Raw genomic sequence first — 22,510 nt, forward strand, 5'->3', positions numbered from 1 at the left:
CAACCTCAACATATTGACATTATTTAAATAACACTGATAAAAATGTTCCCAAGTCTCAGCGCTGACAACTGTGAGAAAAAATCTGATCAGTGTTATGTGTCAAACTGTCAAAACACTGTGCTATTTTTAAAAAGAACAGTAATTACACATAATAACAGCAGCTTAATCAGCTACTGTTCAACATGATAAATACTCTAATACACAAACAGCCTGTCACGCATATGACCTGTCAACCTGTGACTTATTCCAAGAATGCATAAAACAGGAACGACAGCAGATATAAATACGTCTGTTCGGCAAGTTCAGACGGTGACGTGACTGCGTGTTTTGGCTTCCTCTGTGGTGTATTTTACAAAACATATCCTGTGATGAGAAAACCCAAAAACAGCAACAGGATGAGGTCACTTCACAAGGTTTTTCACCACTTTTACTGGTAAAAAAATAAAAATAATAATAGTATTTTGAAGGTTATTACAGTAAATTATTGTTTTGGGTTTTTGTTGTTTTTTTTTTTTTACATTAGAGCCATTTTGAAACATTCACATATATTTAGAACCTTTCGTGGAAATCTGTGTAAGCACACTCAAAATTGCAACTGCTGACTAGTATTTACTCCAAATGTCTTATGCAACACGCAAACGCCTCAGTTTCTCAACCATGTAAGAGGACACTATGTAACTGTCACCGGACATAGTTGTCATTTCAGCAGAAACCACTCATCCTCCTGTGTGAAATATGACGAAAGATCATTTTAAATTTAACCTTTCCCTGAAACAAAATGAGGACACAAATCACCAAAATAGGCATGACTTTATTATTTTTTTGTCCAAAACTGCTGCATAACAAACTAAAATCAATATGAAAACACACAATACAAAATAAAAATAACACTTCAGCATCGCTCACAATGAGAACAGGTATCAGTATCGGGTTTTAATTGTGGATCTATAGTGAGTAAAAAAATGTCTACAGAGGAATTGTCTCGTTCACAAAGTGGCGTGTTGAGCTAAAAACGCTCTGATTCTCTGGAGGAGTTCTTTCTTCACACTGTCTGGAACAAGCGCTGCAGAGGAGAGAGAAAAAGAAGGGATGAAGAACACAGTTAACAGCCTGTGGGTTTATTTATTATATATTCTATAGAGAAGGGGTGTTAAAATTATTATAATTTAGCCCAAAATGATCTCAAATGAGCCAGACCAGTGAAATCATAACATAATAACCTATAAATAATGACAAATCCAAATGTTTTTCTTTGTTTTAGTGCAAAAAAGTGAATTTAAGTTATGAGTTAGCCTATAATATGAATTTAATAGGCTAACTTGAGCTGAAAACCTCAAGTTTTTAAAGAAAAATAAGTGTAATTTTAACAATATTAGATTAATTTCAACTTATCAGGGTTTATACACATTTTTCAAGGTCAAATTCAAGCACATTTCTCTTATTTATTTATTTTTTTTAATTTTTTAATTTAATACAGAAAGGTCAAATTCAAGCACTTTAAGCACTTTCAGGGGTTATGTTTAAATTATTATAGTTCAGGGGCCACATTCAGCCCTAAATGATCTCAAATGAGCCGGACCGGATCTGTCATTTTTTTTATTTTATTTTTTTATTAGAAAAGATGAAAAAATATCTCCATGTCCTTTCATGTTTCATATTTTAAACATACAAAAGTAAAAAACGAACATATGAACTGGGTGCTAACAGTTTTGGTATTTCTCACTCAAAAAGAATCATAGTGTCACAGAAAGGTCAAATTCAAGCACTTTAAGCACTTTCATGGGTTATGTTTAAATTATTATAGTTCAGGGGCCACATTCAGCCCAAAATGATCTCAAATGAGCCGGACCAGTAAAATAATAACATAATAACCTATAAATAATGACAAATCCAAATGTTTTTCTTTGTTTTAGTGCAAAAAAGTGAATTTAAGTTGTGAACATGTTGACATTTTCATCCTATCCTTTCACCAAAAAAATTTAATAGGCTAACTTGAGCTGAAAACTTAAAGTTTTTAAAGAAAAATAAGTGTAATTTTAACAATATTAGATTAATTTCGACTTATCAGGGTTTATACACATTTTCAAGGTCAAATTCAAGCACATTTCTCTTATTTATTTATTTTTTAATTGGAAAAGATGACAAAATATCTCCATGTCCTTTTCATGTTTCATATTTTAAACATACAAAAGTAAAAAACGAACATATGAACTGGGTGCTAACAGTTTCGGTATTTCTCACTCAAAAAGAATCATAGTGTTACAGAAAGGTCAAATTCAAGCACTTTCATGGGTTATGTTTAAATTATTATAGTTCAGGGGCCACATTCAGCCCAAAATGATCTCAAATGAGCCGGACCAGTAAAATAATAACATAATAACCTATAAATAATGACAAATCCAAATGTTTTTCTTTGTTTTAGTGCAAAAAAGTGAATTTAAGTTATGAACATGTTGACATTTTCATCCTATTCTTTCACAAAAAAAATTTAATAGGCTAACTTGAGCTGAAAACTTAAAGTTTTTAAAGAAAAATAAGTGCAGTTTTAACAATATTAGATTAATTTCAACTTATCAGGGTTTGCACACATTTTTCAAGGTCAAATTCAAGCACTTTTCTGTTATTTTTTAATTTTATTTTTTTATTAGAAAAGATGAAAAAATATCTCCATGTCCTTTTTATGTTTCATATTTTAAACATACAAAAGTAAAAAACGAACATATGAACTGGGTGCTAACAGTTTCGGTATTTCTCACTCAAAAAGAATCATAGTGTTACAGAAAGGTCAAATTCAAGCACTTTTAAGGGTTATTTTCAAATTTTTCCAGCACAGCACCTTATCGCTAGGTAAAATACATACACTACAAAAAAAAAAGAAAAGTTAAGGATAATTTTTTTTTTTTTTTGTAATTTTTGCCATTTGTAAATAAAATGTCTGGTCATTAAAAAATGTGTTTCAATTCAATTCACATAAAAAAGGAAAAAGCGCTGTGCAAGCATCCCAATTAAAAAAAAAAAGCCCAAAAATTAAAAATATCCATAACTTTTTGTTTGTAGTGTGTCTACATGAGCACAAACAAGCATTGATGTTTTTTTTCAGTTTTTACCATAATGATGTACATTGTATTATGCAATAAACATCTAAAATTATGTTTCGTAATAGCAAAAAGTTTAGAAATTCAAGGAGAACACAAAGTTTTATCCAAAAAAAGGGAAGCCACTTGGCGTTCTTCAGACACATTCGCCCCGAGACAAAAATTAAGATAAAAATGTACCTGGAGTCGACCTGAATGCACCTGATAATTTTGTTTTTTGACATAAAGTTTTATTTTTCAAAATCTCCGTTCTACAACTTCATTTCTATATATAGTAATTATTTGTTTTAATCTGTTTATTTCTTCGTATTTTATGGATTGTTTGTTTTATCTTGTTGTGCAGTGTCCTTGGGTGTCTTGAAAGGCGCTTATAAATAAAATGTATTATTATTATTATTATTAATAATAAAATATATCACTTCTTGGAAAACAACAGTACATTCATATACAACTACAACAACAACAACAACAACAATAATAATAATAATAATAATAATAATAATAATAATAATAATAATAATAATAATACAAGTAGCTTTGGCTTACCATCTAACCAGGCAGAGTTAATACTAAAAATAAACAAATAAATCACATCTCAGAGTTATAATTGCATGCACTTAAACTGAAATTCAAGCACTTTTTAGACCTTGAAAACACAACAATGAAATTTAAGTATTTTCATGGATTTCAAGCACTCGTACGAGCCCTATATTATTTATACATGTGCATTTTACAACATATGCATTACAAACAAAACATTTAGTAACCTGCACACGTAAGATTGTTAAAATTTGGGAGTTTTAATATCTTCAGTGTAATTTTTGCTCTTTCATCAAATTTCATCTCACAAGCCAGATAGGAAACTTTGGAGGGCTGATTTTGGGGCCACGGACCTTATGTTTCACACCCCTGGTATAGAGCTTTGTCTTAGTAGTATATTGTCTTTTTGTTATATTCTTATTTTCATTAAAAGTTGAAGCAGCTCGTTCATTTATAGTGTGTAAGAGGTTATAGGTTGCATTTTGTTATTTATTTCTTAGATGTGACCACCCTGCTCCTCTCAACCATCGTTCACCGTTCCTTCACCAGACTCCATCGCCACTGCAGACGGCGGCAGCATCGTTCGTTTCTTCCATACACAAACACACGCCCAGACACTCCTCACACTATTGACCTACTGACTCAATAAGGATGTAACTACTCATAAATCACATGACACATCGCTGTTGTCTTTTTACTTGTACTTTTACTGCGATTCATCAAGTGCAGTCTTACCTGTCACAGGCTATACAGGGTGGGGAAGCAAAATTTACAATATTTTGAGGCAGGGATTGAAAGACAGTGTATGACCAATTAGTTTATTGAAAGTCATGAGAATTTATTTGCCACAAGAAAACTGACATAATAGAAAATGTTTTTATTCTATGTGTCCTCCTTCTTTCTCAATAACTGCCTTCACACGCTTCCTGAAACTTGCGCAAGTGTTCCTCAAATATTGGGGTGACAACTTCTCCCATTCTTCTTTAATAGTATCTTCCAGACTTTCTCGTAATAGTTTTGCTCATAGTCGTTCTCTTCTTTCCATTATAAACAGTCTTTATGGACACTCCAACTATTTTTGAAATCTCCTTTGGTGTGACGAGTGCATTCAGCAAATCACACACTATTTGACGTTTGCTTTCCTGATTACTCATATGGGCAAAAGTTTCTGAAAAGGTATGGATAATAGTGTTAGGTATGATTATGACATCAATATATGTTTGGTTTCAAAACAATTGACGTAGTGCCTGCTGAGAAAAAACAACTAAATGTTCATTGTAAATTTTGCTTCCCCACCCTGTACATTTAAATCAGGGGTTAACAGAAGTGTCTTAAATCACATAAAGTGAAAAAATATGAAAGGATGAGTGCATTTTATTAGAAACATGTCTGTTTTAGCTATAACATTACAGTTCTGCTTTTTTAATCTATTTCCACCACTGACTTACTGTGGGGATTTTAGTTTCAACTATCCAATTCCAATCCAACTTTATTTGTAAAAGTACTTTAACCCTTTCATGCATAGTGGTCACTACAGTGGACAGTTATTCTACAGCTGTTCTCTTGTATATTCATGGATTTTGTTTTTTTTTTCTTCTTTTTTTACACATATCTTTATTAAAGTTTTAAGACACTACATATCTTTTCTGACATGAATTGGTAACATTATGTAGATCTCTCCTGAGGATAAACCCCCAGAATCACAAGCCTTCCCCACAGTTTTCACACAATTTATCAGTAAATACATGTTTCTGTGTGTCAAAAATGAAACGTGAGGTGTCCAGCTGAGTGGATATTTTTGCAACTTCACGAAAAATTGGTTCATAAGAATTTTTTTGTCATTATTACTTTTTTTAATGTATTTTTAATTTTTTTTTTTTTAATTATTTTTATTTAATTTTTTTAATTTAATTTTCAGAAGAAAATGTTCTATCACATTGTTTTTTTCATGCCTAAAGACGAATAAAAACACTCAGGAAAAAAATTTTGATTAAGGTTCTCATAATTCGTGCATGAAAGGGTTAAAACAACCACAGTGGACCAAAGTGCTGGACAGAAAAATAAATAAAAACCAAAATAACAGAGTGAAATACAAGAGTAGATGAAAAGACATAGAAAAACTGTATAAATAAAAATACAAATTAAAAAAAATTAAAAAAAAAAAAAAAAAAAATACAGAAGATTAAATAAAACCTAAATAAAAGAAGAAAATACATGACAAGAATTAAAAACAAAACAAAACAAAACAAAACAAAAAACTAGGCTGTTGTATCTTCACAGCCTGGTTCTCAGTGATAATGTCCGCCTGTTGTCCTTTAACCTTAACGATAATACTACTAATAGTTGGTTAAATGGATCTAGGGTGATTCTATATTAAATATTTTAAAGTGAAAACTTAGCAAAGGCTAAACAATAATCGTATTTTGTATTATTATGTTGCAACCACAGAAGAAAATATGGGCCTACTTGTGAATTTACAATATGGAAACACATGCATAAAGATATTAAACATATTCCGTTTTTGAGTATTTCATTTTATTATGCCTTCTTTTTAAAATATGTTTTGCACATTGTTATAAAATTGTCATGTTCCTGCTCTGCGTGAACCTCTGTAGTTACATAACTTATGAACATCACCTACATGGTCTATTTACTTCTTACTCTTCTTTAACTCTCTCTTATTCTTTCCTATCTTTATGTTATATTCATACATTTAGCTTGTTTTGTGAAACTGATGTTGCTGCAATTCTGGCCAAGTCTCCCTGAAAGAAGAGATGTTGTACTTGTATCCTTCCTGGATGAGTAAACTCTTCTTTTATATTTTAATAAAACTATTTGTAGGAGCTATTTGTCTGTTTAGTTTTTGGTTCAAAGTTAATTTACCTTTTTTGTTTATTAATTTAGTTTTTTTTTTTTTTGCTAATCGTTTATTTTGATTTGTTTGTTTTTTATTTGTTTAATATTTAGACCATATTTTTTTATTTTCATGGTTATTGCTTTCATTCTTTAGTATTTGGCACCTTTTTGTTTTGTGTTTTTTTATTGGTTTAAACCAGGGGTGTCAAACATGCGGCCCGGGGGCCAAATGCGGCTCGCCAAAGGCTCAAATCTGGCCCGTGGGATGAATTTGCAAAGCGCAGAAATTACACTTAAGTTATTAACAATAGGGCTGAACGATATGGACAAAATTTCATGTCTCGATATTCATGCCAGATATCTCGATATCAATACGATATGACTACAGGTTCGGTGAAAACCAAGCATTTTTCAGAAAAATACTAACATCATAATACAAAAGAATGTGGAAAGTGCAGTTTTATTTATAAGAACTCACTGCCAGTCATCAACATTAACATAAAGTACAAATAAATTAAATTTGTTGTGACTTCCAGAGCTGTACATGCAGGGCGAGCACGGGGGAAATCTATATCGTTTATATTGTTGCTTTTTCCATATTAATATCTTTAATGTTCATATCTCGATATCGATACGATAACAATATTTCTTTCAGCCCTAATCAACAATCAAGGATGTCGAAGTTGTTTTTGTTCAGGTTCCACATACAGACCAATGTGATGTCAACTAAAATAATAGCATAATAACCTATAAATAATGACTCCAAATTTTCTTAGTTTAATGTGAAAAACATAATATTACATTACATCTATAAATAAGTAATGACAACTCCAAAATTTTCTCTTTGTTTTAGTGTAAAAACTTACATGAAATGATGAAAATATTAACATTTACAAACTATCATTTAACATAAAAAAACCCTGAAATTTTGAAAGTGAAATTTTAACATTATTCTTCCTGTTATTAAATATTTTGTGTCTTTGTAGATCCAATCCGTTAATATGCATGTATAAATGGTAAGTTGAGGTATAATATTGTTAAAATTGCACTTATTTTTCTCAAGAAATTTCAGTTTTTTTCAGGTTATTCACATCATTTTTGTTTGGATTGTTTGCAAATTTATATATTTTTATAATTTAATTTTGATTGCACTAAAACAAAGAGAAAAATTTGGAGTCATCATTATTTACAGGTTATTATGCTGTTGTTTTACTGGTCTGGCCCACTTAAGATCAATTTGGGCTGAATGTGGCCCCTGAACAAAAATGAGTTTGACACCCCTAATTTAGATCATGGGCACCTGGGTGGGCCTATGTTGTTTTTACCAGACAACCAGGCAACCGGACAGACAACCAGATAACCAGATAACCAGTCATTCACAGACAGACAGACAGGATGAACAGGAGAGACAGCACAAAAGGCTTTGGTTGTTTGCTGCAAAATCCTAAAAATAAACCGCTTGAAATACATCTATGGTATGGACATTGTATTTTTGACTGCGTAAACCACAAACCCATGGTGATCTAGTGGTTATTTGAGTTATGTTAAAGTCTTAAGTTCAGTCACCTTTAAGTAGATTTAGTTTTGATGACAAATAGCCGCTACATGATTCTTTTTAGGGTTTTATTGTATTGTGTCTTGTTAAATTTAACATTGTTGTGTATGAATGAATTAGGGATGTAACGATTACCGGTATAATGATAAACCGCGGTAAAATTGCAGACGGTTAGTATTACCATTAAAATTCTAATTATCATGATAACAGTGTTTGATTACTGCACTTTTAGGGAAAAAAAGAACATGTAAAGATATGCTTTTATGTCAAATATTTGAGTATATTTTTTATTTATTACAAATGTTATTTTATATACCTAATATTTGGAACCAATATTTACTTTTAAAGTCTTTGAAAAGGTTCGTTAAGCAACTTTGTGTTATTTATGCAATAAATTATATACATTTTTCAAATTGGATTTTTTTTTGTGCTTTTTGTCCTTTTATGTTGATATAGTAGGTTAAAGTGAAAAAAAATAATAGGTAGATGATATAGATGAAGTTGTGCTGGAAAAAAAGATACCAAACATGGGTATAGTAAACATTTCTTTACATAGTATATAAAGGCAAAATCAAAAGTACTTAAAAACGGCCAAAAAAGGCTCAGACCACTAAGAGTTAATATTCAAATGTTTCTGGCAACAGAAGGTACATTGTGCCTGTTATGTTATTTGTTTGTTTGTTTGTTTTTTAATTTAAATACAATTTGGTTAAATTATTTCAGTGTGTGTATAAGTACTTTTTGAACATTTTGAGCACAATTTCAACAATACCGCGATAATAATTAATGATGTGACGTTCACGAACGAATCGAATCTTTTGAACGGCTCTTTGAAATGAACGATGGGAACCGAGTCTTTGTAAAGAGTCATTCATTTTTATTTTTTATAACAGTGATTAATCACTGTTGTGTTTTGTGCAATTTTTTCTGTATGTTTACACACATTTATTGTTTTTGTTCTGAGGGAAATGCACTACAGTTGATAAGGTATTTGCGTAATTGCAATGATAAATCGCTTTTGTGTTTTGTGCATTTTTTCTGTATGTTTACCAACATACTGTTCTTGTTCTGAGAATTGCACTACAGTTCAGGTATTTAAGTAACTGCAGTGATTAATCGCTGTTGTGTTTTGTGTATTTTTTCCTGTATGTTTACACACATTTATTGTTCTTGTTTTGAGGAGAATAAAATGTTATTTCGTAAGAAAATGTTTTATTTTCTTCTTCATTTTTAGGCTACAGACTAGTCCACATAATGTACCGTGATGTTTTTGGTCAAATTCCAGCATTTGCCTAATGTCACCTCTCATGTCATGTATTTAACTAACTATTCTTTTTTACAGCAAGATAATATTTACTGCCGTGCCAATTAAACACCTTTAAAATGTAATGTCAATCATCACATGTAGCCTATTTAGTCATTAAAACATTGGTGTTTCAAAATAATGCAAAAAACATAAAAGATCCAGTCTTTTGAACAGCTCTTTTCAGTGAACGGCTCCTGATTGAACGGCTCCCTTCAAAGATCCAAAAGTCCCATCACTAATAATAATGATAACCAAGATAATTTTGGTCACAATAACCGTGATATGAACTTTTCATATCATTCCATCCCTAAAATGAATGAATACCTCTGCCTTTGGGTGTGACTTCTGTGACCAGGTCTTCCACTGTGACATGTTCCAGTCCCTTTTCTCTGATCACATCTGCACACAAGAGTTGACCAGACTTGAGAAAAACCTCCCACAAACACAAACACACATACTTTGCCAAAGCAGACACACACTCAGTACCTTTGCAGTGTGCCTTCAGCTGGTCCTTCCACCCACACTCCACCAGTTTTGCCCTGAGTAACTCTTTCAACCTGTGACCACATCCAGTTGACATTACACAGGGTTAGTGTTGTTATTACATAAGTCTCTGCAAAAGCTACTACAGCCTCTACACAACATGCCATAACCGAATCACTGCAGTGGAAGGACCGCTTACCGTTCCCGTTCCCCCATTTCTATCAGCTTCTGGTTTATTGCAGCCCTCATTTGTGAATCTTTACTCATGATCTACCTGAAAACAAACAAAAAAACAGAAATAGCGTCAGTTTAGGCGCAGAAATGTCACAGATATACATTAAACACATGAAAATATCAATAAACCGTTACCTTTGTGAAATAGATCAGCTGGGGAACACACGGTCCCTTTGTAAAATGGCGCCGTCTAAAACAAACAAAAGCTCAACAGTTCCGCCTTGGCTCCGTTTTGTGATATTTTTCTTTTTTCTCGTTTTAAGTGTGTTATAAAGATGCAGTAATGCGATGCAATGACTTTTTAGAAGAGGAACTATAGCATAAGTATGATTTTAACCTTTTCATGCATGAATTATAAGAATCTTAATCAAAATTTATTTTCTTGAGTGTTTTTATTCCTCTTTAGGCATGAAAAAAACAACAACAATGCGATTGAAAATTTTGGTATGAATCTATTTTTCATGGAGTTCCAAAAATGTCCACTCAGTTTGACACCATGCATTTAATTTCTGAAGCAAAAAAAAACAAAACAAAACACATATTTACTGATACATCATGTGAAAACTATGAAATAATAATAATTTAAAAAATGCTACTAATCTGATGTTTTCTCACATTTTAACATACTCTAATACTAGTCATTACTCACTTCATGGAGATAATATGCATAAAAACAACAACAACAACAACAACAACAACAACAACAACCACAACAACAAAAACACTGTTTAATAATAATAAGCAATTGATTTAGACTCAAACATGTCACTGCAGATCAGGTTTATCAAGAACAGCAAAGTTACAGTAATGGTCTGAACGTCAGTGTATGGGATGATGCATAAGTGTCCACTGTGTTGGCTGATATGGAACTAAAACAACAAATCCCATGAATATACAAAAGAACAGCTGTAGAATAACTGTCCACTGGAGTGACCACTGTGCATGAAAGGGTTAAAGTAAGACTTACATTAGTGACTTTGTGGAATAATCTAGAACAGGAGATAAAGGAAAGTACAAACATAAATGTATTTAAAAAGAGGTATAAAGAATTTTTTCTAAATAGGTACATGGAACATGAAGGATAAAAATAGTATTGTCTCAAAGACCAGTCGTGGTTTCTTGGAATTAGGAGCGAGTAATTCGAGTTTCAGAGATTTTCATATGTGTGAGTGGATTAAAGTGAGGGCAGATGTGAATGGAACTGTGGGTGTGAAATTATGGAATGGACCTTATGATGCACTTAAGTTATCTACTCCTTTGGCGAAGTTTAAAAAAAAAAAAAAAAAAGTACTTTAAGTTTAAATTTGTCAGAAATATTGAATTGAGATGATAGATGTGTTTTTGTTGTTGATTTTTAATTTTTTTTTTTTTTTTAATTTGTTATTATTATGGTGTGAATGCTCGATGCTGTACACACTTAAGTTGATGTAAGCAGTGTATTAGTTGAAAAGGATAGACAAAAAAATAAGCTTTTGCTTCCTCCCTATTCCTTTTTTGCTTTTTGTGTTTATTACGATTGATGTACTGAGTATAATGATTGATGTAAAACCAAAAATAAATAAATTCATTCATTCATTCAAAATACAACGCAATTACTTTTAAAGCCTGCGTTTGTTGAAGTAGTTAATTTAATGTGTAAGTGCTGCTATATGTTTATGTTTATGCATTTGGCAGATGCTTTTTTCCAAAGAGACTTACAGGGGAAAACCAATCAAATCACTCAATCAATCAAATTTTATTTATATAGCACCAGATCACAACAAAAAAGACACTTTATATATAGAGTTGGTCAAAACCAGACTCTAAGCCAATTTACAGAAACCCAACAGTTATAATGAATAAAAGAATGAGAATTAAAATATATTGAAATGTGAGAATTTATACTTGTGGTTACAGTTAAATAAATAAATTAAGTCTATTTGTGTCAGTGGTCCTTACATCCTCACTAACAACGCTCACCTTCAATATTTAGTTTATTTTTACCTATATATGTGAAATACTAGCTAAAAAAATATTCATAACAGACATAAAACACAGTGAAAACTAGCCTGTAATTACAAGTATTAAACGTCTATTAAACTCAATTTCCCATCAGCACCTAACAACGTTACGTCCGCCGTAAAATGGCTCCGGCAGGAACAAAAATACAAAACGTGTGTCCGGCTGGGTTCATACACATCATCTTTCACCTGTAAAGGAATTAATTCACATTCATTAAAATATGGCTGCGTCGAATTACTCCTTGAAGGTCAACAGAGACCTGTTAGACCCCAACTTTGAAAGCTACAGGTTATCTTTGGACGCCATTCCGACTTACAACGTTGAACTGGATGCTGGTGAGATAAAGTACAGTTCAGTTAGCTAGCTGAAGTTTAGCATCACAGCACAGTGACAGCACAGATTTAACTTCTAAAACATCTGCAAACAAACAAATTAATATGTTCCAGTGAAAAACGAAAGGCTACACGGGCTGCTCATTTAGAAAAAAGTATTTTGTCAATTGTAAATTGAAGCGTTAAAGCTAATTTTTTAAGCGTCTCATGGTTTTAGCTAAATTGTTGTAAGTAGTTCCCTCATTAATCTCTAGGGATTTGGGACCCTCCTGAAAAGACTATAATATTTTATTTCAGTATTTATTATCATTAACACAGAATAGCTATAATGGTAGGGACAAAATGAATGTAAACATGACTGTAGTTATGCAGTTGATGAGGGAAAATGTTCTATTTAACCCTTTCATGCACAGTGGTCACTCCAGTGGACAGTTCTTCTACAGCTGTTCTCTTGTGTATTCATGGGTTTTGTTGTTGTAGTTCCATATCAGCCAACACAGTGGGCACTTATGCACCACCCAGTAATAATACACTGACATTCAGACCATTACTGTAACTGTACTGTTCTAGATAAACCTGATATGCACTAACATGTTTGAGTGGAAATCAATTGTTATCTCTTAGAAAAAAAAAAAAAAAAAAAAAAAAAAATATATATATATATATATATATATATATATATATATATATATATATATATATATATATATATTTTGCAAATTATCTCCATGAAAAGAGTAATAACTATCATTAGAATATGTTAAAATGTGAGAAAACATCAGATTTTATTTTATTTCATTGTTTTCATATCACTTTCTGATATCGGGTTTTAAACACGTTTCCTTACTTCAAAAATGAAATGCATGGACATTTTTGTAACTCCATGAAAAAAACAAAACAAAAAAAAAACCTTGATCACATTGTTTTTTTCATGCCTATGGAGGAATAAAAACACTCAAGAAAAAAATCTTAACTAAGGTTCTCATAATTAATGCATGAAAGGGTTAATACTAGTATCACCACACACAAAGACAAACGAAAGTGAAGTTATAAGATACTGTACAGTCAATATTTTCATTGTATTCAGCTGAAATGACTCACATTGCACATCTACTTGTTTAGAGCTCAGTTAGTCATGCACATTTAACAAAATCACTCTATACACATCATCTTTCAAGTATCATCTGAGAAAGCACTTTTTAACCCTTTCGTGCACGGTGGTCACTACAGTGGACAGTTATTCACCAGCTGTTCTCTTGTGTATTCATGGGTTTTGTTGTTGTAGTTCCATATCAGCCAACACAGTGGGCACTTATGCACCATCCAATAATAATACACTGACATTCAGACCATTACTGTAACTGTAGTGTTCTAGATAAACCTGATCTGCACTAACATGTTTGAGTGGAAATCAATTGTTATCTCTTGGGAAAAAAAAAAAAATAAAAAAAATATATATATATATATATATATATATATATATATATATATATATATATATATATACATATATATATATATATATATATATATATATATATATATATATACATATATATATATATATATATATATATATATATATATATATATTTTTTTTTTTTTTTTTTTTTTTTTTTTGCATATTATCTCCATGAAAAGAGTAATAACTATCATTAGAATATGTTAAAATGTGAGAAAACATAAGATTTTATTTTATTTCATTGTTTTCATATCACTTTCTGATATCGGGTTTTAAACACGTTTCCTTACTTCAAAAATTAAATGCATGGACATTTTTGTAACTCCATGAAAAAAACAAAACAAAAAAAAAAAAACCTTGATCACATTGTTTTTTTCATATCTATGGAGGAATAAAAACACTCAAGAAAAAAATCTTAACTAAGGTTCTCATAATTAATGCATGAAAGGGTTAACCCTTTCATGCACGGTGGTCACTACAGTGGACAGTTATTCTACAGCTGTTCTCATGTGTATTCATGGGTTTTGTTGTTTTAGTTCCATATCAGCCAACACAGTGAACGCTTATGCGCCATCCCATAAACTGTAATTCATATCATTACTGTAACTTTATGTTCTTAGTAAACCTGATCTGCCGTAACATGATTGAGTGTAAACCAATTGCCAATTGTTATTAAACTGTAATTAACAGTTTTCTTAAACAAAAAGGATTTTTTTGCATATTATCTCCATGAAGTGAGTAATAACTAGTATTGGAGTGTGATAAAATGTGAGAAAACATCAAATTAGCTGCATCAAAAATGTTTTTATTTCGTAGTTTTCACACAGTATATCACTTTCTGATACTGTGTTTTAAATTTATGTTTCTTTGCTTCAGAAATTAAACACAGTGTGTCCAGATGAGTGGACATTTTTGTAACTCCATTAAAAAATATGTTCAATTAAAAAAAAAAAAATCTATCACATTGTTTTTTTCATGCCTAAAGAGGAATAAAAACCCTCTCACTCATTAAGGTTCTCATAATTCATGCATGAAAGGGTTAAATATCTGAGCAAATATTGGATGGAGGGGAGTCTATGTTATTTTCTTTGATGGATGCAACTCATGACTGTAATAACTAATTCCATGTTTTTCTGATAATGTTTTATGTTTTTAATGATGTTAATAATGGTTATCATTTTTAGATTTGCATTGTTTATAATGTGAATTCTGATTGTCATGCATATTATGTATTGTTATGTTCTGTGTTGTGTGTCGTCCTTCTGTGTGGACCCCATGAGGATTAGCTTGTCAATTTGGTGGCAGCTAATGGGGATCCTTTTAAACATTCTATTCTGTATTTTATACTTCTATTTAGGTTTTAATTTTTCTTCTGTAAAGCACTTTGGTCCACTGCAGTTGTTTTAAAGTGCTTTACAAATAAAGTTGGATTGGATTGGATTAAATGTTAAACATAATGTTAAACATTAAACATACACACCTGGATTGGATGTCACCTTACACATTTTGCATTTCAACTTGTTACAAATTGTCATCTTGACTTTTAACATGAAGTGGAAAATGCAGATAAAGTTTCACAGATAAACATACCAAGGTGTTTATTTGCTAATATTAATTTATAACAGTTTAATAATCTTAATCCATTAATGCTATTATTGCCAGATACCAAGAGTATAACAGTATTTGTAGTTGCTAAGCCACATCCCATTATAAAACTTAACTGATAAGAAGATTAGCCTATTAATTGCCATCTTGCTTGGATATCTTCTTGAAGCTTTTTTCTTTGCATCTCTGCAGCTGTGGAGGAGGTGAAGTTGAAGGATACGCAGTACACCCTGGAGCATATGAGGGCTTTTGGCATGTACAATTATCTGCATATAGATCCTTGGTATGAGGACAGTGTTTTATTTGTGGACTGCAAAGGACGGGTTCTCAGTTTGACTGTCACTCTGGTAAGATACGAAACCTGATGATTTAACTGTTTTTGTATGTAGCACCTCTTTTCGCATGTCTCCTAGTAATGCTGGATGATTTGCAGATCTTGTTGTCATGAATACCTTTTAAAAATACATTTTCTACAGTTTCATGAGAGTGGTAAAAGCTAGCAAGTCAAAAATACAATGCCTTCAGACACTGATTAATGCAAAACTTATGTGCTTATATTCATTAAAAAGACAGAAGACCAGTATGTTAATATAGGAAGAATTCATAAATATTATGTTGGTATTTATTATATATTTGGTGGAATAAGTCATGCTCTCACATTGCTGTTGGCTGCTTTCCGCTGCTTGCATATTTGTTTGGCTTGTGACCATCCATCTTCCTCTCGATCACATTCACTGGGTTCAGGTGTGGAAATTTTGAGTAATTTTGTTTGTATTTTCCCAGAGTTGCATCCGATGTTTGTTGTGTGGTGTCAGAGAACTCTACAGGACATTTTAATACATCAGACACACCAGTAGGTGGTGACCAAGTACTTACCAACTACTGGTACAATAGCATCCAAGTCTGGTTCAGTGAGAAAACCCATAGTGTTTCAAAAGCAGCACAATGAAACTGGCTTGCTGTAATTGCAAGATTATTATATGTAAGATGATTAAGAGAGGTGTCTCTTTGGAGGGCCAAAACACAGCTTGAGCACAGTTTCAAACAAAACAAAAAAAAATCCAACTTTGGATCGACCTCAGCATCTCTTTGATTCATCACAGACATTATTTCGTAAATGACTCAAAGTACAGATCCAGGATTTTTTTTTTTTGTGTGTGTAATATCAAGATATTAAGATGAGCAGAATCAGAACAGTGACCCTTTCAGTGAGACTTCTTTGATGTCCAAGAAATTAGAGATAATTGGTGTTACAGAACTGTTTTTATGTCTAAACTGACCTGAATGATTAACATCAGACTGTAATCCAGAGAGACCAAATCTCTGGCTTTCACCGCTATCATTAAATAACTCTTTATGAAAATGGGTTGGTTAGATTCTAATTACAATCATCACATAATAATTATGCTCCTTGCCAAGCCTTTTGTATACATTAGCAGGCAAGTGATGCTTTGCACATTGCAGCAAAGCAGTTCACACAGTGTTCAGGGCATCAACACTACAGATGCACGAGAAAATGATCTCAAAGGTGCATCATACATTAGCTACCGATATAATAAGCAGTGTCATGTACCATGGCAACAACAGGGCAGCTGCTGCATAGTGCTTTTGAAACACTCTTACCTCACGCAATGAGTAATTGATGCTCATGTGGTGGCATATCTGTCTATTACTAATAAGTCAGGGAGATTCGTGAATCACATGTGAAGGCCAGTCACATGGACCTGGCCACATTGCGTTTTACCACTGTCTATCCTTTATGGAACTTGTTTTCTGTTATTATGTAAGTTATGTCTGTGTTATAATAGGTTTTTTGTTCCTGTAATTTTCTAGGAACAATATTTTACTCTGTGTTTTGATCAGATTTAGAGTTCTGACATGATCACGAAGCTGGTTTTCCTCCTTGGGTAGTTCAAAGGTCCTCTTTTCTATGTATCTCTCTGTGAGTTTCTATGAAATGAGAATCCAACCATCATGGCTTTGCAAGACACCAAAAGTACAGCGCTTGCAGTAGTCGGCCATTTCATGATGTTTCATTTCATTACAAGATTACAGGTTATTTTGTTGCTTGGTCTTGAACAAAGTAGTCCATCTTCTCTCTTCAGGTTGATAAATCAAATCTTCCTCAAAAATGGTTCCCTTTCTGAAGCACAACACAAGGTTTTCATGATCATCCAGCCAAAATAAATCAATTTGAAAGGAAAAAAATTGCACCAGAAAGTAGATTTGTATGTAGCTTTCAGACAGAACATTTTTTTCAGTTTAACCAAATGCACACAAGAAATTAATAATAATAATAATAATAATAATAATACATTTTATTTGTTAGCTCCTTTCATGGAACCCAAGGACACTGTACAGAAGAGGACAAAAAAAAAAAAACAATACATAGAATACAAAATAAAGAAATAAATAAGTAATTACGATAAATAAAGATACAAAGGAAAAGAAGTGAAGAGATGCAGTACAAAGAAAGATGTAAGAGAAATAATTATGGTGTGTAGGCAATTTTGAACATGTGAGTCTTGAGTCTGGTTTTGAATATGGGGAGAGAGTCGCTATTTCGGATGGATGGTCCGAGAGAGTTCTAGAGCTGGAGAACAGAGCGAAATAAAGAAATGAAGAAATGAAGTGTCTTCTCTGTTATAGTGGTAATTATACCCTGTGGCCAGTGTAGCCGAGGGTAATGAACCATCTGATCAGATTAGATTAGATTAGATTAGGTTAAATAGAATCTTATTGATCCTTTGGGCAGAGCCCTCAGGAAATTGAGGCGAAATAACATTTCTGAACGTAACAGTGCATATAGTGATCTTTGTGTTGTTTATTCTAGTTATCAACAGTTTGATACCAGTTTCATCCTCAAAGAGACTGAAAACTGATGAATGGGACCAGTACACGTGTTTTTTTTTTCCAAGTTTAGGGACCCAAAATGAGCTGTTTTTCATGGATCGCCAATTGGACCGGTGAAATGTATAACAATAATATGATGTTTGATTTAAAGCTAGGAAATAGAGCCAAAAAATTACCCTTGACTTATTACGATTTACAATTTTAATCAGTTGTGTTGCTTTATTCACAACCACACAATGACCTTGTAACCTACCTATATTTATCTAGGAGTTAAAGTTTTTCAACCAGCTGCTGTTACATTTCTGTGACAGTGTTGTGTTTTACATCCAGGACACCGCCTTAGGGAAACCCAGAGAGGTTTACCGAATCACCACAGACCCGAGTTCCTGTGAGGATCGTCTCTGTGCCTCCCTCAGCCTCACCTCGGCGACATGGGCAGCCCTGTCGGACGGCGCCGGCAGACTTTACCTCCTCCGAACGGGCAAGAGGGGCGACAGCTCACATATGAAGTGGGACGTGAGTATGGCCGGTCATGTTTACAGCTGTCAGACTACACGCGTCACATGATTCAGTATTTTGCATTCAGTATAGTCTAATATTCAGAGTAAGGATTAGAAGGTCAGTAACTAATTTGTGACCTGTTATTGACCTCTATTGGTGGATAAATGGATGTGCAACAGTGATTGATCCAGTTCCTTTTCTTCAGCGGCTGCCTTTGTCTGATGTCAGTGAGTTAATTTCTTCTTCCACTTACATATCTAAAATTTACAAAAGGCTTAGAGCACAGGTGTCAAACATGGAGCCCGGGGGCCAAATCTGGCCTGCCAAAGGGTCTGCTCCAGCCCGTAGGATGAGTATATGTAATGCAAAAATTACACTGAAGATATTTGCAATTAATGGTGTAACAGTCATTTAATTCAGGTTCAACATGGAGATACATACAGACCAATTAAATCTCAGTTGGGTCAGACCAGTAAAATATTATTATAATAACATATAAATAATGACAACTGCAGATTTTGTCTTTGTTTTAGTGTAAAAAAAAAAAAAAAAAAAAAGTAAAATTACATGAAAATTTTTACATCAACAAACTATCCTTTTACAAAAAATGTGAGAAACCTGAACAAATATAAACAACCTGAAATGTCTTAAGAGAAATAAATGCAATTTTACCAATATTCTGCCTGTTAGCAAATGTTTTGCGTATTTGTAATAATAAACGGAGGCAGAATATTGTTAAAAATGCACTTGAACAGGAGAAGACAAACCAAGTGCAATTTTACCAATATTCTGCCTCAGTTTATCATTGACACATGCGCATTACAAGTTACACTACAGCTACAGGTACACAAAACATTTAGTAACAGGCAGAATATTGGAAAAATTGCATTTACTTAAGACATTTGAAGTAGTGACTTAGAGTGTGACTTAGAGAGGGAGATATCTGGCTGCAGATGTTTTACCTGATGCACTTTTGTCTACATTTCATGAGCACTTTTTGAGTTGACTTTGGAAGCTTTGACTTGTCTATGTGCTTTTTATGTATTCATTTTATGTATGGAAGTCTGTCTGTAACTATTTAATGTACTGCTGCCCGTCTTGGCCAGGACACTCTTAAAAAAGAGATTCTTAATCTCAATGAGGTTTTCCTGGTTAAATAAAGCTAAAAAAAAAAAAAAAAAGTTCATGTTATTCAAATTTTTAAGGAAACTTTGTAGATGTAAACATTATCATAATGTAATATTACGCTTTTCACGGTTATTATTTTATTGGTCTGGCCCACGTGAGATCATATTGGGGTGAATGTGGCCCCTGAACTAAAATGAGTTTGACACCCCTGGCTTAGAGGATCAAGCAGAAACATATTTTGAAGTATCACAATATACTATAGTATACGCCAAATAAGCAAAACATTTAAAAACAGTTATCGTGTAAATTCGCACACTTTTGTTAAAATAGTGTGTTTTCCAGGTTCTAAACTATGACAGGGTATGGTGGAATTTTTCAGACTTAGTCAAAAAAGCTGCTTTTCAGTGTTTGAGAAATCACACCTTCATCTTAGCATGCCTGGGCATAAGACTTACCATATCACATGCAATGTTGTCTTGAGGCAGCCCAGAAACTGGAGGTAAAGCAGTGAAATGTGTGTGGATAAAATTACAATGCGAGTGTAAAGCAGATAAGATGTATTCATCTTAGCACACTTGCATGGCAGTCGCTAGATGCACTGGCAGAGGTAGGGCCTCCAGGAACAAATGTAATCATCAGTTTTTGGCTCACCACCACGTCTCTTTGGCATTGATGAATGACATTTTTTTCCAAAAGAAATTGCTCACTTTTAGTTCTTTATGTGTTACAAACCTAACCAAATTTGGGGGAGTATGGTGATTTTTGAAAGCCTGAAATTATGTGTCCAAAAGCGAACGGCTTAACACCTTGTCATGTAATCACTGAGTCACTAAATAACACTGACAAAGCCCCAAATGAGCAGTAAGACTGTCATTAGTTTTACTAATGTGGAGCATATTCCAACAGATATAATTAATCATGCTTTTTTTCTTCAGAGTTTTTCACTTGTAAGACGTCGGAGTTTATTTGAGTTTCAGAAATTGACTGGTTAAGAATGTTAACCAGGGGTATTGACCTGGTCTCATATGAAAGACTGTAGGTGTATTCAAGGCTTAAACCTTTAGCAATCAATCAATCCAGGGTTCCCGCGGGGTCTCAAAAAGTCTTCAGAATCTTGAATTTGCAAATCTGCATTTAATACCTTATAAAGTCTTTAAAAGGTATTACATTTGATACGGTAGGTCTTAAGTTATGCTGCCGTTAACTCAGTGGTTCCCAACCTTTTTTGGCTCGTGACCCCATTTTAACATTCAAAACGGAGACATTTTTTTGCTAAAATTAATTTGTTTTTGATCATGTAATAGTTTGCTATACTATGTTGCAAATAAATGTTAATTTTAGACGACATTTAGGCTATATAATGTATATTATTATGGATGGAGGCAGAAAAGCCAGGTGTAGATTACTGCACAAAGTGAGAATTTTATTTTCCCATCTGAAACCGACCACAATGAACATTTGACAGATAAACAGTACCACAGTGCTTCAGTTTCAGCTTCACAGTTTGTCATGTCTTTTATGTATTCTGATTGTCTCTCAACTCACCATATATTTTTTATTAGTAAGTTTTTATTTTTTTCAAATATTAGAAATGTCATGCAACCCCATTTGAATTCCAGGCGACCCCACGTGGGGTCCCGACCCCAAGGTTAAAAAACACTGCATTAACTTGTTGACTGTATTGTGTTTAAATGTGTCCAAGCTGCAAAGATAATGTTTGTCTGCTGCAAACTGAACTAGAACAACTGTTGCTAGAATAATTACCATATTAAGTCATTCATTAAAATACTCTGAAATTCAAAATTTCAACCTTAGCTTGTCATTGGACATCATCATTTCCCTCCTCTTGCCATAAAGCATTCGAGCAGCACTTGCTAAAAAGTAAACACATGCAATAAAACAACTGTTATAAGATCATAAAGCACTCATATTCACTATTTACAGCTTTAAAACTTCTATAAAATCTTTCTGAATCACTGTATATTATTATAAAAACCAACATGCTTCTTGGTCTCTCTTAGGCTCGGGATTGGCCCCATATTTAATGTTTGTGGAAATTACCAAAAATAGTCGCTTGCGCAATAAAAGGGTTAAAGTTTTAAAAGTGACTGAAATAATGAAACCAATTTGGAGTTCTGTTTTGACACAAAGATAGTGTACAGTTTATAAATGTCTGTTGTGTTTATGAGCCTTTAGTCACATTTGCAGTGGACTAGTACACCTGTGGACCTCTGGTAATTTATAATAAATGAAGAGGACATCTGCGACCTCAAGGGCTTTTTGCATGGAACTAGTATAAGAAATTAACCTCATAAAGCCGTGTTTCATGCAGAACATCGGAACAACACAAGTGAGGTCTGTTTTTCATCAAAATGTATTAACCTCATTTTCCAGCTCTGATGTCAAGGGCAGGCTCACCACTTACGGGCAACTGTTGTAAAATAGAAACAATGTTTGTTATTGTGGCTGTCATCCATCGCATCAACTTTTGAGATTGTGTTTTTCTGAAGGATTTAAGTTTATCCATGATATATCGTCTCCTGGATTTCTTCCCAAAAC

At 32.9% G+C, this 22,510-nt stretch overlaps 2 protein-coding genes across 2 annotated transcripts; one reads left to right on the top strand and one right to left on the bottom strand.

Moving 5' to 3' along the window:
• Window positions 1-791: 791 nt before the first annotated feature.
• Window positions 792-10,298, bottom strand: LOC115428350 (transcription and mRNA export factor ENY2-2-like). The gene is made up of 5 exons (XM_030147345.1): window positions 10,205-10,298; window positions 10,035-10,109; window positions 9,839-9,909; window positions 9,677-9,751; window positions 792-1,063 (listed from the first exon to the last, which is right to left on the bottom strand). The coding sequence occupies exons 2-5, from the start codon at window positions 10,100-10,102 to the stop codon at window positions 987-989; spliced, it is 291 nt and encodes a 96-aa protein (XP_030003205.1). The 5' UTR covers window positions 10,103-10,109; window positions 10,205-10,298; the 3' UTR covers window positions 792-986.
• A 1,910-nt stretch (window positions 10,299-12,208) lies between these two features.
• Window positions 12,209-20,982, top strand: LOC115428349 (nudC domain-containing protein 1-like). Its single transcript, XM_030147344.1, has 4 exons — window positions 12,209-12,405; window positions 15,662-15,816; window positions 18,653-18,838; window positions 20,887-20,982. The coding sequence occupies exons 1-4, from the start codon at window positions 12,291-12,293 to the stop codon at window positions 20,941-20,943; spliced, it is 513 nt and encodes a 170-aa protein (XP_030003204.1). The 5' UTR covers window positions 12,209-12,290; the 3' UTR covers window positions 20,944-20,982.
• The last annotated feature ends 1,528 nt before the right edge of the window (window positions 20,983-22,510 follow it).

The sequence above is a fragment of the Sphaeramia orbicularis genome, chromosome 11, assembly GCF_902148855.1.
Source record: "Sphaeramia orbicularis chromosome 11, fSphaOr1.1, whole genome shotgun sequence".
NCBI classification, from domain to species: Eukaryota; Metazoa; Chordata; class Actinopteri; order Kurtiformes; family Apogonidae; genus Sphaeramia; species Sphaeramia orbicularis.

Coding starts and splice junctions, on each gene's coding strand:
- LOC115428350 (XM_030147345.1), bottom strand. CDS start 10,102: ATGAGTAAAGATTCACAAATGAGGGCTGCAATAAACCAGAAGCTGATA. Junction 9,752..9,838: donor GCTGAAGGCACACTGCAAAG/GTACTGAGTGTG, acceptor TCTTGTGTGCAG/ATGTGATCAGAGAAAAGGGA. Junction 1,064..9,676: donor AGTCACACCCAAAGGCAGAG/GTATTCATTCAT, acceptor TCTCCTCTGCAG/CGCTTGTTCCAGACAGTGTG.
- LOC115428349 (XM_030147344.1), top strand. CDS start 12,291: ATGGCTGCGTCGAATTACTCCTTGAAGGTCAACAGAGACCTGTTAGAC. Junction 15,817..18,652: donor TCAGTTTGACTGTCACTCTG/GTAAGATACGAA, acceptor TTTTACATCCAG/GACACCGCCTTAGGGAAACC. Junction 18,839..20,886: donor GCTCACATATGAAGTGGGAC/GTGAGTATGGCC, acceptor TTTTTTCTTCAG/AGTTTTTCACTTGTAAGACG.